Below are 15,413 nucleotides of genomic sequence, written 5' to 3'. Positions count from 1 at the left end.
CATTCCAGAAAGAAATGGAAAGCCAGTGTGGAGAGGGGGCAGGAAAGGCCAGGCTGCAGACCACCCCTGCGGAGCAACAAGCCCTCATTCCTCCCCTACTGGGTACTGCGGTCAGGAAGCAGGCTGTGGTCTAGGCTGTGTACAAGGAAGGATGCACCTCCCCCTGAAGGTGAAGAAGAGCTCATCCTAGGAGACAAAGGTCAGTTATAAGCTGTGACCTCTGGGAAAGCTGTCCCTCGATCACCCTGAAATAGAGTCCCATATGGTATGCAACCCACCCCTCCCTCCAGGCCGCTTTCCTGACATCAAGGAAAGACTCGCACAGCTCAGTAATATCTTACTCCCGGTCTGTACAGAAACAAACGATTCTTCCAGGTCACCGTCCCAGGAACAGACTGCAGAAGTGAGTAGTGAGAAAGTAAAAGACAAAGACAAAAACAATCCACTCGGATCTTAATGGGGATATTCTACAAAATATCAACAGACTTAAAAATGCTGTTTGGATCATAAAAGTAGCAAGAGGCTGTAAAGATCACCTCTGATGTGGTTAAGCACAGGCTGAAGCTTTGAAGACATAACTAAAAAAGCAACAGTATCAATGGTATATTCATCCATTCATTCATGTAACAGAAACGTCCTTGAGCGTTTACTCCGCATCAGACCCGGTGCCAACGGCGGGGGGGGACTCAAAGGCAAGCAAGGTGGGGGTGGTTCCCGCCCACAGAAATTCAGCCAAGTTCGAAACCTTGTTGCTAGACTCCTTTATTCCCTCCTCCTCTAGGGTTACAGGGATAGCATCTGAGACACAGAGAAGGCTAAATAAATCTGGGTCCTCTTGAGCCACGGAGGACTGCGGCATTCTCCAACACTGATCTACTGACAGAAGGGTCCCGGAAGACTACGGCGTCTGCCCCTCTGGAGACTACGGGCCGGATTCCAGACTCACTCCGACCAGAGCCCTCACTGACATCAACGGGACTTCTAAGCACACCACAAGAGCAAATAATCCCTGAAGAGTCGCAAAAGTCTTAACAGCACTAAATTTTTTCAAGTATGCCTTGGACAGGACTTAAATTTTCTCTCTGGACCACACGAACAAAGAAAATAAAAAAGTTAAATGAGGAATAATAATTCAAGTAGTTTCACCACATGACCACCTGTCTCACGCATGGGAAAAGTGCCTCCCTATGTAAGAGGAAGTTAGATTAAGCAGAGAGGAAAAGCACCTGCTCTGGGGTCCACCTGTAGAACACCTGGAACGCTATGCTCAGCGTAGACAGCAGAGCGAAACGCGGGGAGAAAAAGGCCCCCAAGGAAAGGAACTACTGTGGTCATGGGCCATTCTATACCTTTAACACAGTGGTTCTAAACAAATGTGAAATAAGGACAAAAGCAATGATTATTTTTAAGTGCTATATTAACCGTAACCTCTGTGTGTGTGTGTGTGTTATGCACACAGGGGTTCTGATGTGAATGACTGAAAGGAAGACACATCAAGAAAGAGAAAGACAACATTTTTCTTACTCTTTACAAAAGCGTGTAAAGCTAACTAGTGAACTGGCTCATATGCCCACTGTAAGGCACATCTGCCGTCTTTCAGAAATCCTGTAGACTTTTTGTCTGAATCAGATTTTGACACAATCATTACTGTGTCTGAATAATATTTCTCAAATAAAATCATGGCCCTATTTTTTTTTTTAATGAAAGTTTTCTTTTCTTATGTTGACCTAATGATAGAGCTCTTTTTGTTTTTTTCCCACTTTACTGAGGTATTTATTGACTCCATTTTGATTGAGTGGCTAAATAGTCATTCAGATGTCTAACTTGTGGCAACGATCAAGGGAGAAAAATTCAAGATTTGAAAAATCATAGGTATTTGAGAACAGAAAACCTACTTCGGTTTCTCTGATTCCTTTTTACTGCCTCTGATGTTTCTGGAAGATCTGTCCTTTTCAGAATCAGTATATGACTCAGATCCACTGCTACTTGACTGCCCACGTTTCCTCTTTGTTTTCTTGTGGTGCTGATGTTTCCTTTTCTTCTTTTTCTCTTTCTTCTTTTTTCTGCTTGTTTGTTTGGGCTTTTTGTTAGTGTCACTTTCATCTGAAGGCTCTGAATTCAGAGGACTCCTGTTTGGGAAAATCAACATTAGAATTATTTTCAAAAGAGAATTAGGGAAATAATATGTAAGTAAGTATGCGAATAAACAAATATGCAAAAGGGAATTCTATAAATGCCCACACAGACTTACTATGTGCCCATACATTATACAGTACCTTCCTGGATTGCAACTCACCTTAAAGATTTAAGAGTTGGACCTAAAATAACATCAGCCGAAGAAATTCTAATCTTTCTAAGATTTCTAAGCTTGTAAACCTATATTGTCATAGCTATATTTTAAAAATTAATCTACCAGTTATTTTATCAAATACAGTATTTTTTAATGCTATAAAAGGTTTATTTTCCATCTTACATATTATGCCAGCATATCCTTACTGCCAAAAACTAAAAAGGTTTAACTCTGGTCCTTGTTTTTTAAAGTTGTAAGAGATCTTCCTCATTACTCCCTCTCATGCATCAACTATTCTCAATTTCTAAAAGCTTCCTACACTTTTAGAGTACATCATATTAATGAGACCATTTGGTCTATACTTGTGAGAGAGCTCATTTCTCAATCCAGTGATCTATAACAAAATTCTTTCAAAGCTGGGTACAGATGTGTGCCGTTTTGCTTTCCCCAAAGTTTTCATGAGGTTTTATCCTATGTTATTACAAAAGCTCCTTCTATTTTTGCATGCAACTTCTACCTTTATGCAACTAAAGAAATATCTGAATTACAATATTCTAAAGGTTACTAATGAGGTTAATAAAGTTACTTAAGAATCACAATGATGCCATTTCCCTTGTGGCCTAATTACTGGCAGTAACTGTGTCATGTACTTGCCACTCCAATGGAAAGGGGAAAAAAAGGATAATCTGTAAGAGTGAGATAAGGGAAAATAGTCAAAGATCACCTCATTACATTAGGTAAAAGGAGGAGTTTTACTTAACTCTTATCACAGGGTTTTCTACGGAACATCATTCAAACTAAGCTATAGATGGCACACTGACAAAGACTAAAAATCCACCTATCAAAAAAACTACCTGGTCAGTAGCGACTCTTCGGAAACAAAGGCTGTGGCCTCTTCAGTTTGTTGGCTTAGAGATGTTATGGTTTCAACACAAAAGCTTGGGTTGCTCAGCCAGTCTAATTCTGCACATGGGCAAAAAGGAGAAAAGATCAATGAAATTAGCTCAATAGGATTTCTAAAGCAGGAAATCCATCTTACCAGCTGACATCTTAATTCACAGCCAACGTCAGCCAGACATTTTGAACAGTCCACAGAAGCTGAAGGGAATCCATGAAATTGTTATTTCATAGGGCATGGGGCTTTAACACACTCTAAAATATTTAAAACTGAAATCCTCTTGTGATATCAGGCTGTAGCTTAAGCAAAAGCCATGTAATCAGCATGGCCTAAAATACAACAAGGCTTTATGTATTCCACCCACACTCTAATGAGCATGAACGCTCCCAAAGCATTAGGTTTTAATGACCCCAAATTTGATTTAGACAATTCCGAAAAGTTAAAAAAAAATCAAATCATGCATAGAAATCCACCAGGCTTAACATTATTCCAGAAGATTCAGATTATTTTTCTTTAAAAAAAAATTCCAATATTATTCTATCTTAGTATAGTAACTTAAGCTTCTCCTTATAACAGTACTCTGTGAAAATAAAAACAGAAGGTGTCAACTTTTTAAATTAATGCTAAAATTATATAAGATGTTAATAATGATTATTTCTGGGCGGTGAGGCTAAATGTCCAAAATTGTTCTTCTTTCTGCTTATCCATTAATTTCTAATTCTTCCATAACAAACTATTTCTAAATTACTTATTTTCTAACTTTTAGGAGTCCTGGCTGTGAAAAGAATGCTGGCAGCAAGGGGGCCCACGGAGGGGTGTGTATTCTGTCCTGCTGTGTTTTAGGATGGGTGGCCAAAGCATAATCACATGCTCAGGAGAAAGGACCCACAAAATGGTTGAAGTTAGAAGAGAGAAGGGTTAATTACATTTTTTGACAGTTGTACTGGGATATAGATTATGTACAAGATTCACCCATTTAAAGTGGACAAGTCAATGGTTTCTAGTATATTTAGAATTGTGCAACTGTCACTGTAAGATAATTTTAGAACATTTTCATCATCCCTAAAAGAAACCCCACACCTATTAGCAGCAACTCCCCATCACCCACCTCCTGCCCTCCGACTCCCACAACCAGCCCTAGGCAACCATGAATCTACTTTCTCTCTCCATAGATCTGCCTATTTTGGACATTTAATATAAACAAGATCATACAATATATGGTCTTTTGTAACTGGCTTCTTTCGCTTGGCATAATGTTTTCAAGGTTCATCCATGCTGTATCATGTATCAGTACTCCATTCGTTTTTATTGCTGAATAATAATTCCATTTTATGGCTATACCACATTTTATCCTTTAACAGTTGAGGGACACTTGGGTTGCTTCCACTTTTTGGCTATTATAAATAATGTTGCTATGAACATTCAGGTACAAGTTTTGATATGGACATACGTTTTCAGTTATCTTGGGCAGATATCTAGGAGCAGAATTGCCAGGTCATACGGTAACTCATGTTCAGCATTTTGAGGAACTGTCAGATTGTTTTCCTAACTGGCTGCACCATTTTATACTCCCATTAACAGGTATGAGGATTCCAATTTCTCCACATCACTGCCAGCTTGTTACTCTCTGTCTTTTAGATTACAGTCATCCTACTGGGTATGCTGTTTTCTCACTGTTGTTCTGATTTCCATTTCCCAGGTGACTAACGATGTTGAGAATCTTTTCAGGTGTTTGTTTGTTGGCCCTTCATATTTGTATAGAAATAGTTATTCAAATCTTTTCCCCATTCTTTAACTGGGTTTTCCTTTTATTATTGAGTTGTAAGAGTTCTTTATATATTCTGTATTCTAGTCCCTGGTGGTAATTGCATCTTAGTGAAGAGGGGATATCGGAATGTATGCTCCATGATACAGTACCTTATTTTATTCACTGCTGTATCCCTAGCACTGAGAGCAATGCCTGGCATACATCAGTAGGAGTTTAATAAATATTTGTGGAAAAGAGGGGATGGAGGAAGGAAGGAAAGTTCCTAAAGAGAAAAGGTACATTGAAAAGCACAGGACAAAGGTAAAGAAGAGAGGGAATCTAGCTTATGAAAGGCTCTACTGTGTGCCAAGCAACAGGTTAAGCACTTAATTTACATCTTTTAATCCTCACAACAACCCTCCATAGGAGGTACTACAATCTTCACTGCACAGAAGAGGAAACGAAGGCTCAAAGGGATCAAGTAATTTTTAAGGTCATAATTAAGAGTTAAAAGAATTGTTTGGGCTTCCCTGGTGGCGCAGTGGTTGAGAGTCCACCTGCCGATGCAGGGGACACGGGTTCGTGCCCTGGTCCGGGAGGATCCCACATGCCGCGGAGCGGCTGGGCCCGTGAGCCATGGCCGCTAGGCCTGTGCGTCCGGAGCCTGTGCTCCGCAACGGGAGAGGCCACAGCAGTGAGAGGCCCACATACCGCAAAAAAAAAAAAAAAAAAAAAAAAAAAAAAAAAAAAAAAAAAAAGAATTGTTCATGCAGTCTTTCTTCTACTGTCTTTTTCCTTCAGTGGGGTTCCCTGCCCTTGGGCCTAACTCCTGGCAAGAGGTAAGTGAAAATAGTTCCTGTTGCTCACTGAGACCACAATTATTTTCACAATAATTGAATTCTATCATGAGCAAAGGAAAAGTGTGAAGAAATGGAACAAACAATATGCAAGGAGAGATGCTCTCAAAGAAGTCCATTATATTTTTACATAAACATCTGGATAGTGAGGACAGCTTGGAGGAAATGTAAAGAAATAGATACGTTAAAACAACGAAGTGTGGGCTTCCCTGGTGGCGCAGTGGTTGAGAGTCCGCCAGTCGATGCAGGGGACACGGGTTCGTGCCCTGGTCCGGGAGGGTCCCACATGCCGCAGAGCGGCTGGGCCCGTGAGCCATGGCCGCTGAGCCTGCACGTCCAGAGCCTGTGCTCCGCAACGGGAGAGGCCACAACAGTGAGAGGCCCGCGTACCGGAAAAAAACAAAACAAAAGTGTGTAGTTCTCCAAAGTCCTTCAGAAGGTACAAAAAAAGCTTTTAAAGGATGCTTTGAAGGCTTTGCCATATGGGACTACTGTGGGGAGAAAAAAAAGTAGTTTATAAAGAACTAAAACTCTTGGGTTTTGAACTCAAATCACTGACCCTCTGAGTGACCTTCATCTCAATCAAATGACCTTTTATAGGGACAAAAGGTATTTTTACCTGATAAGAAGTTGCTGCTGCGTTTTGAAGGGGCAGGAGGAGGGAGGCTCATATTAGCAGTGACCATGTGTGGAATAGTAAAGTAATATTGGGTGTTAGGCCTAGAAAAATTGGGGAGATCACCTCGTCCAGGGACTTTCAAACTTTCTTAGCCAAGGAACTCACTGTTCAAGCACAATCTTTCAGAGAAGTTCAAAATGCAGAACAGAGAAAGCAGGATGGCCTTGTTGGGGGCTCACAGGGAGGCAGCAGGTCCACAAGGCTCACTGGAGCACAGCCTGGATACCCTTCCCTCATTTACAGGTCAATAGTCGGAGGCTCAAAGAAGTTAAGTCACACACACATCTGAACCTGGATCTGGGATCCTCCATCCAGCCCCCTCTAACCATGCCATGCTGCTAACTCTTCACCGCCTCAACTAAGGAGTTGCTTTTCCTAAGTCTCCCTGCAGTCGGTACAGGGGGCTACGACAGCAGTCTTCACATTGTAATCTCATTATCTGCATGTCAAGTCTTCCCATCGTATTCTAAGCCAAAGGCCAACAACTTAAATCCTTACAGGGACCAGATGAGTAATGATTCATATGACACTACCGAGAGTGACAACAGAAAAAAGAAAACGACAAAAATATTCTTCCAGCCAAACGAATACAGCAACTTGTTTACAACTCGTGCATCCACGTTTCCAGCCTGCCTCCATTCCCACTCCCTTCTTCCCAAACCAAAAGAAACATGAGGGCAGGAGCCATGACTACTCACTCCTGTATTCCCAACTCCTAGCACAGTGCCTTGGTACAAAGTAACTGGAGTCAAGAAATATTTGTTGAATAAGTAAAGTGAATGAGGATCTGAATCATATCTCTGCATCCCTGTACCCCCAGCACCCAACTTACAGAACTGAAAAAATTTGATTGTTAAAAGCATGCCATTATCTAGGTATAAAGTACTATTTTATAATTCTTCCAGTCTTCATTGTAAATTCAGATTTAATCACTAAAGAATGGAATTAACTACTATGCGTCCAGGAACAGTTCCAGGCTTTGGAGGCACAGTGGTGAACAAGTCCCTGCTCACGTGGTGCTTATACTTAATCATAACATTAACTGTTCATGTGATATGTTTGCATTCTTAAATTTTAATTACACAGAATCCTGGAAAGTTACCTGAGATCAAAAGATGCTTTATTAATCAGATTGCAAAGTCCTTTTCTATATTTACTTACATCTTCAAATAATTTACAAATACCAATTATGTATTTAGATAACTGTGCTAATACCAAGCAGGATGTAACACGTTACAGAGAAGACTAGCAGGATACCACATGCCTAGGGTTTAAGATAGAGAAGATGACTACATGACAAACCTTTTGTCCCGGCAGGTTAGTAAGTAAATCACAGGCTGAAACTTACCTGGAAATTAGCACCCTGCTATACACATACACACATCTAAGAAAGGAAGAAGACTGGAAGTACCAGGCAGAAAAACCACTTTAGAACTACTGCCTAACAAAACCAGGCAGGTATCTATAAAAACCACATCATGTGTAATTTTACAGAAAAAAATATAATGTATCATCACTGAATACTTCAAGCTGAAATGCTTTCTGCGATTATATAAGTTTATTATATAATTCTATTTCTCCATCACTAGTGAATATGCTTTAATTCAATTCCACTATAAATGGAGGGAAGAAGGAATTGTCATGAATAGATATAAATTTTAAAAACAAATTTGGGGGACTTCCCTGGTGGCAGAGTGGTTAAGAATCCACCTGCCAATGCATGGAACAAGGGTTCGATCCCTGGTCTGGGAAGATCCCACATGCCGCGGAGCAACAAAGTCTGTGCGCCACAGCTACTGCGTCTGCGCTCTAGAGCTCACGAGCCACAACTACTGAGCCCGCTTGCCACAACTACTGAAGCCCGCGCACCTAGAGCCCATGCTCCGCAACAAGAAAAGCCACCACAACGAGAAGCCCATGCACCGCAACGAAGAGTAGCCCCCGCTCACCGCAACTAGAGAAAGCCCGCGCACAGCAACGAAGACCCAACACAGCCAAAAATAAATAAATAAAAAGAAAATAAATTTTTTTAAAAATTAAAAAGTTTAAAAAATAAAAACAAATTTTGAACCACAAGTGGATAAAATATCCTTGTTCTACACCCATCCCCCATTGTATTAGGCTTTCCCCTGCTTTCCCAAAGTTCACTTTATGGCACTTTCCTTTTATGAAAGACCTTCAAATAGTACCTATTTTCACTAGCCAAAATCCAAAGAAGATTTTCGCTTTTACCAAAAAAAAAAAAAAAAAAAGCAAAAGTAGCCTTCAGTGTTTGTTTTGCAGCCAGCCTTCAGAGAGGCAGTGAGCACCCCAAGCGGGAACGGTGGCCTCACCAAGCTCCTTCCCCCAGGAAGGGGCTCAGCATCAAGCCGCCATAGCTTTGAACTACGTCTGTGAGTATCTGTGCTTTATCCTGATTTACTTTGTGCATCCGTTAGCAAGATGTGTCCTGAAGTAACTGTTTCTTCACTGCACACCATTTCAGCTTAGGACAGGTTTTATCAGAACGCTGCTCTACCTTCAGATAGTGGGGGAAACCTGTATAAAATAGCACTGATTAACAGTTTACATGAACTCAGAGGCAAGCACCACCCCTTCAGTGATAATTCAAAAGACATTTCTAGGGCTCTACAGCATATACATTAGGGAAGAGGGTTATTCCTTTAAAAAGAATGAGCCAAGCTCTTTGTTTTGATGGAATCTGAGAACACAAGCATGCGTACAAACTGCACTGGCAAACATGACTAAGAACTGCATGTAAGACGGTGAGTACAGAAAACCTAAGCAAAGTCAGCCTCTCCACAGAGTTAACCTACAATTTGAAGAAGAGACCCAGGGATCCCAAAGGTAATGTTTAAACAACCAAACCCCAACGTTCCAATATCACAGTGTGATTTATAATACAATTTCCGGTGTCAGAAGGACCCGCGTTCAAACACTGGCTTTAAAGTTTATTAGTTGTGCAACTCGGAACAAAACACCTAATCTCTCCAAGTCTTCTCCTTTCATCCAGCACTTTTCCACTGAGAGCCAGGCACGGACAAACCCAGGACAGCCCTCAGGGAGCGGACACGCTGTCATTTACATGCAATTAGACAACGCCAAGATAAAGAAAAGTTACAGGGTATAATGAGAGCACACAGTGGAGTTCCCTAGTCCAAACTAGGTATGGATCACAGAAAGTTGCCTGGGAGAACAGCTCAATAAGACCTAAAGGATGAGAAAAAAAGTAGGCAAATATGCTTCTAGGGAGCATCCTAGCAGGGGAAATGGCTTATACAAAGGCCTCAGAGTGGAAACCATGACTCTCTGGGCAACAGGAGGAAGCTGCTATGGCTGGACCACCTGGAGTGAGGGGGCGAAGCAGCAAAATGAAGCCGGAGAGGTTCCGGGGCCTGAAAACACCATATTAGAGTTTGTGTTTTACCCTAAGAGCAATGGGGAAATGCTTGAGTTTTGAGCAAGGGTGACAAAATCAGGCCTAGGGTTCAAAAGATCAGCAGCAAAGAGTAGTGTTTAAGCACACACGTTCTGAAGCTAGATTGCCTGAGCTCAAATCCTGGTTCTGTGCCCGTTTCCTCCTCCCTAAAAATGCTGACAATAATACCGACTTCATAGGGTTGTTATGAGGATTCAGTGACTTAATATGTATTTGTAAAGCATTTAAACCAGTGAATGCACATAGTGGTTTTTTAAAATTTATTTTTTTATTGAAGTATATAGTTGATTTACAATGAGGATTCAGTGACTTAATACGTATTTGTAAAGCATCTAGACCAGTGAATGGCACGTAGTGGTTTTTTTAATTTATTTTTTTATTGAAGTATAGTTGATTTACAATGTTGTGCCCATCTCTGCTGTACAGCAAAGTGACTCAGTTATACGCATACATTCTTTTCTATATTCTTTTTCATTATGGTTTTTCCCAGGATATTGAATATAGTTCCCTGGGCTACACAGGACCTTGTCGTTTATCCATTTTATATACAATAGTTTGTATCTACTAACCCCAAACTCCCAATCCATCCCTCCCCCACCCCCACCGGCAACCACAGTCTGTTCTCTATGACTGTCTTTCTGTTTTGTAGGTCGGTTCATCTGTGCCATATTTTAGATTCCACATATAAGTGATAGCATATGGTATTTGTCTTTCTCTTTCTGACTTACTTCATTTAGTACAATAATCTCTAGGTACATCCATGTTGTTGCAAATGGCATTATTTCATTCTTTTTTATGGCTGAGTAATATTCCACTGTATATATGTGCCACATCTTCTTTATCCAGTCAGCTGTTGATGGACATTTAGGTTGTTTCCATGTCATGGCTACTGTGAATAGTGCTGTGATGAACACAGGGGTGCATGTATCTTTTTGAATTATAGTTTTGTCCAGGTATATGCCCAGGAGTGACAATGCTGGGTCATATGATAGTTCTATTTGTAGTTTTCTGAGGAACCTCCATACTGTTTTCCACAGTGGCTACACCAACTTACATTCCCACCAACAGTATAAGAGGGTTCCCTTTTCTCCACACCCTCTCCAACATTTGTGATTTGCACACTTTTTAATGATGGCCATTCTGACCCGTGTGAAGTGGTACCTCACTGTAGTTTTGATTTGCATTTCTCTAATGATGAGCAATGTTGAGCATCTTTCCATACGTCTACCGGCCATCTGTATGTCTTCTTTGGAGAAATGTCTATTTAGGTCTTCTGCCCAGTTTTCAATTGGGTTGTTTGGTTTTTTGTTGTTGAGTTGTACGAGTTGTTGGTGTATTTTGGAAATTAAGCCCTTGTTGTTCGCATCATTTGCAAAGATTTTCTCCCATTCTGTGGGTTGTCTTTTTGTTTTGTTTATGGTTTCCTTTGCTGTGCAAAAGCTTGTAAGTTTGATTAGGTCCCATTTGTTTAGTTTTGTTTTATTTCTATTGTCTTGGGAGACTGACCTAAGAAAACACTGGTATGAATTATATCAGAGACACATAGTTGTTTTTAAATAAGTAGTTTTAAAATTCTGGCTACAGTGTGGAGAGTGGTTCAGGGAGTGACGATTTAGGAGGCCGTTGTAATAATCCAGGGGATGACCGTGGTGAAAATTAGGCAGTGGCAGTGAGCATAGAGGGAAACTAATGAATTTAAGAGTTATCTGGAAGGACTGGATGAAGAACTGAATGGGGGAAACAGGAAGTTGAGGTATGTGTCTAAGTTTTGGCCTGGGAGAATGGTGGTGCCATTTTCTGACATGTGGACACAGGAAGAAGAGCAGGTTTCAGGTTAAAAGACAATGTGTGTAGTTTCTTCCCCAAATATAAATAATACACCTGCCTCATATGCCTCATTATCTTCCAGCCCAACTCTGTCTGAATATTCAACCCCCAAGCAACAATGTTTTAGAGTAGACAAGCCTAATAAATCTGATGGTGTAGAAAGAAAAGCTCGAGAACTGGAAGGATCACACACTGGGGTCTTTCTGCTGCCCCTAACACAAGGGAGGCACTGGATACCTGTTTGTTGACAGAATGAATGTTACGGAATTTAGCCTCCCCAAAACACTTACTTAGTGTGATGTCCGCTTAAGTCCTGGCCTCTCTCTTTTTTTTTTTGCGGTACGCAGGCCTCTCACTGTTGTGGCCTCTCCCGCTGCGGAGCACAGGCTCCGGACGCGCAGGCTCAGCGGCCATGGCTCACGGGCCCAGCCGCTCTGCGGCATGTGGGATCCTCCCGGACCGGGGCACGAACCCGTGTTCCCTGCATTGGCAGGCGGACTCTCAACCACTGCGCCACTAGGGAAGCCCTGGCCTAACTCTTAACAGTACCGAGAGGGTGGAGAACAGAGCCTCTCTCACTCACTTTAGCATTGCTCATCTTCCCTGTCCAGCAGTTTTTTGTTTCTGTTTTCGTTTTTAATTGAAACTCTGCACACACCAGTACTAACACCATCTTAACATTTTTATCACATTTTATAGTGTAAGGCCAAAAGTACAGTGCTTCTATTTTTAACAGCAAAAGACCAGAAACAGTCAAAATGTCCTTAATAGGGACCGACAGAATAAAGTATGTGACATCCACACGATGCAGCTCTGTGTACCAGTCAAAAGAAGTGAGGAAGACATCTATACTCCACTGTAGAGTGATGTCTGGGATTTTAGGTAAAATGCAGAATAATATGCATTTAAGAAACAGAAGTGGAGGGGGGAGAAGAGATAAATTTGGGACTTGGAATTAAAAGATACACACTACTATATATAAAATAGAGAAATGATGAGGACCTATTGTATAGCACAGTAAACTATATTCAGTATCTTGTAACAACCTATAATGGAAAAGAATCTGAAAAAGTATATATATATATATGTATGTTAACTGAATCAATCTGCTGCATATCTGAAACATTGTAAGTTAGCTATACTTTAATAAAAAAACAAAAAATTAAAATAAAAAAAGAAACAGAATGGAAATGTAGTTGCTCATATTAGGGAGGAAAAAAAAAAACAGAAGGATATCATTGACTACTAAAAATTCTAAACTGTAGGGCTTCCCTGGTGGCGCAGTGGTTGAGAGTCCGCCTGCCGATGCAGGGGACACAGGTTCGTGCCCCGGTCCGGGAAGATCCCACATGCTGCAGAGCGGCTGGGCCCGTGAGCCATGGCCGCTGAGCCTGCGCGTCCGGAGCCTGTGCTCCGCAACGGGAGAGGCCACAACAGTGAGAGGCCCGCGTACCACAAAAAAAAAAAAAAAAAAAAAAAAAAAAAAAAAAAAAAAAAAAAAAATCTAAACTGTAGGGGAAAGTTGGAGAATTGAGATGGAAGTTTTTTTCTCCAAAAATAACTGGGTTATATGTATTTTCAACTTTAGAACCATGTAAATGTTTCACAACATTATAAAATGGGACCAAATCAAAAAGAAGAAAAACACAATCCCCCAAAATTAAAAACAAATATACCTAATTGTATATCAAATTGGTAATGAAACCACACAGAGAATTATTTCAAGTGAATTTAAAACACAGTAATTTGAAAGCACGTGGGTTGTGGGGTACAGCCTAAGGACAAATAGAACCATAAAGAAATAGTGAACTATTTAGTATTAGTCATATTACTATTGTTATTTTGGACCTATACATAATTGGACTAATGACACTAAGAACTAATATTTTCAGCATAAAAGGAAATAAATATAAATAGTAAATCAAAGAAATCAATTAAAAATCTCATAATCTTAAACTTGGATTAGAAATATCAGTATGAAGTCATGATGTATTTTTCTCTTTCTGGTTCTGGCCACTGAAAATGTTTAGAAGTAATGACAACCCAGTGCCATGAGTACTCCCAACATCCAATGTGTGGTTTTAACATACCCATACCATTTTCCACTAAAAGAAACCAGGGTTCCTTTGAGAAGTGGTCAATTCCAGGCCATAATAAAACATGTAAGCGATGAACTCTGAGCAGCTTTTAGGGCAGAAAGCAAGGAAGTGATTAAAGACACAACCGGTTTATGCCAAAAAGACACAGGCCCAACTTGACCAAGGCCCCATTAGCCAGAAATGGGACAATTTGAGCATTAGAAAATAGTATTTGCAATGGACTGAAATATAAATATGTTAAAAATTCATGAGTTCATAAGTAAAGGGGGTGGGGGGAGAAACACCTCACTTGTCACCTCTAAAAGTGGCCAAGACCCAAGCTCGTTATTCTGTAAACTGACAAAAGGAACACGTCAAGTATTCATCCTGTCTTCCCTGCCTGAACTGTATTTCGGGGTATCCCAACAGTGTGGAGAAAAAGTTCTTTATAGCATAACTGATACTAATAAATATAGGAGGAATGCTAAAAACGGAAAATAACCATTTGGTAACCCCAATGAAATGGTGGATCTAAGCAATAATCATAAATGGCTGCAAAAATCATTAGCTGAAAGACTGATGGGCAGCTCCATAATGGATGAATCAGGCCATCCAGGAATCCACTGATCAATCTTACTACTAAAAGAGAGAAAACTGGACAGCTCATCCTCCTGATGTGGCTCAACAGCAACTGTAGGGCACACCCAATGAGGTATTTTCAACCAAAAAAACTGTACCTGAATCTAATTAACTCTCTACATCTTACTACCAGTTTACAGGAAATGCTAGGGTAGAGAAGCATGTTAAATGACACCATAAGGATTTGGTGGGAAATGTCTATAGGACAAATGATGCAGTTTCCTCAACAAATCACAAGGGAAAATAGAAGGGAGGGAGAAACTGTTTTATATATTTTTAAAAGATCTAAGAGACATATTCAAAATGCAGTGTTGGGGCTTCCCAACACTGTGGCGGAGTGGTTGAGAGTCCACCTGCCGATGCAGGGGACACGGGTTCGTGCCCCGGTCCGGGAAGATCCCACATGCCGCGGAGCGGCTGGGCCCGTGAGCCATGGCTGCTGAGCCTGCGCGTCAGGAGCCTGTGCTCCGCAACGGGAGAGGCCACAACAGTGAGAGGCCCGCGTACCGCAAAAAAAAAAAAAAAAAAAAAAAAAAAATGCAGTGTTGGATTTCTTTGGATACTGACTTGAAGAAACCAACTGTAAAAGGCCATTTTTGAAACAACTCTGGAAATTTGAACATCAACTGACAATTAGATGATATTAAAGAATTATAGTTAATTTCATTATGGCTAATAATGTTGTGTTTAAATTTTTTAAAATACAGTACTTTATAAAAAGCTCTTAACATTCTCTAACACCATACACAAAAATAAACCCAAACTGGATTAAAGACCTAAAATGTAAGACCGGATGCTGTAAAACTCTTAGAGGAAAACATAGGCAGAACACTCTCTGATATACACTGCAGCAATATCTTTTTGGATCCACCTCTTAGAGTAATGAAAATAAAAACAAAAATAAATGAATGGAACCTCACTAAACTTAAAAGCTTTTGCACAGCAAAGGGAACCATAAA

The 15,413-nt window shown here is 40.6% G+C and overlaps 1 protein-coding gene across 2 annotated transcripts in view; it reads right to left on the bottom strand.

The window, feature by feature from the left end:
* NRDE2 (NRDE-2, necessary for RNA interference, domain containing) overlaps positions 1–15,413 on the bottom strand; it is a 46,471-nt gene that overhangs the window by 28,463 nt on the left and 2,595 nt on the right. For both annotated transcript variants that reach the window (XR_010839434.1, XM_059059275.2), the window contains exons 2-3: positions 3,145–3,253; positions 1,896–2,129 (exon numbers count right to left, since the gene is read on the bottom strand). Coding sequence is in view for 1 of the 2 variants with exons in the window: in XM_059059275.2 (XP_058915258.1) it covers positions 1,896–2,129; positions 3,145–3,253 (343 nt within the window). In the remaining variant the exon portion in view is untranslated. The remainder of the gene's footprint in view (positions 1–1,895; positions 2,130–3,144; positions 3,254–15,413) is intronic.

Source organism: Kogia breviceps, chromosome 3, assembly GCF_026419965.1.
Source record: "Kogia breviceps isolate mKogBre1 chromosome 3, mKogBre1 haplotype 1, whole genome shotgun sequence".
In the NCBI taxonomy this organism is placed as follows: domain Eukaryota; kingdom Metazoa; phylum Chordata; class Mammalia; order Artiodactyla; family Physeteridae; genus Kogia; species Kogia breviceps.
This window is presented reverse-complemented; position numbering and strand designations above follow the sequence as displayed.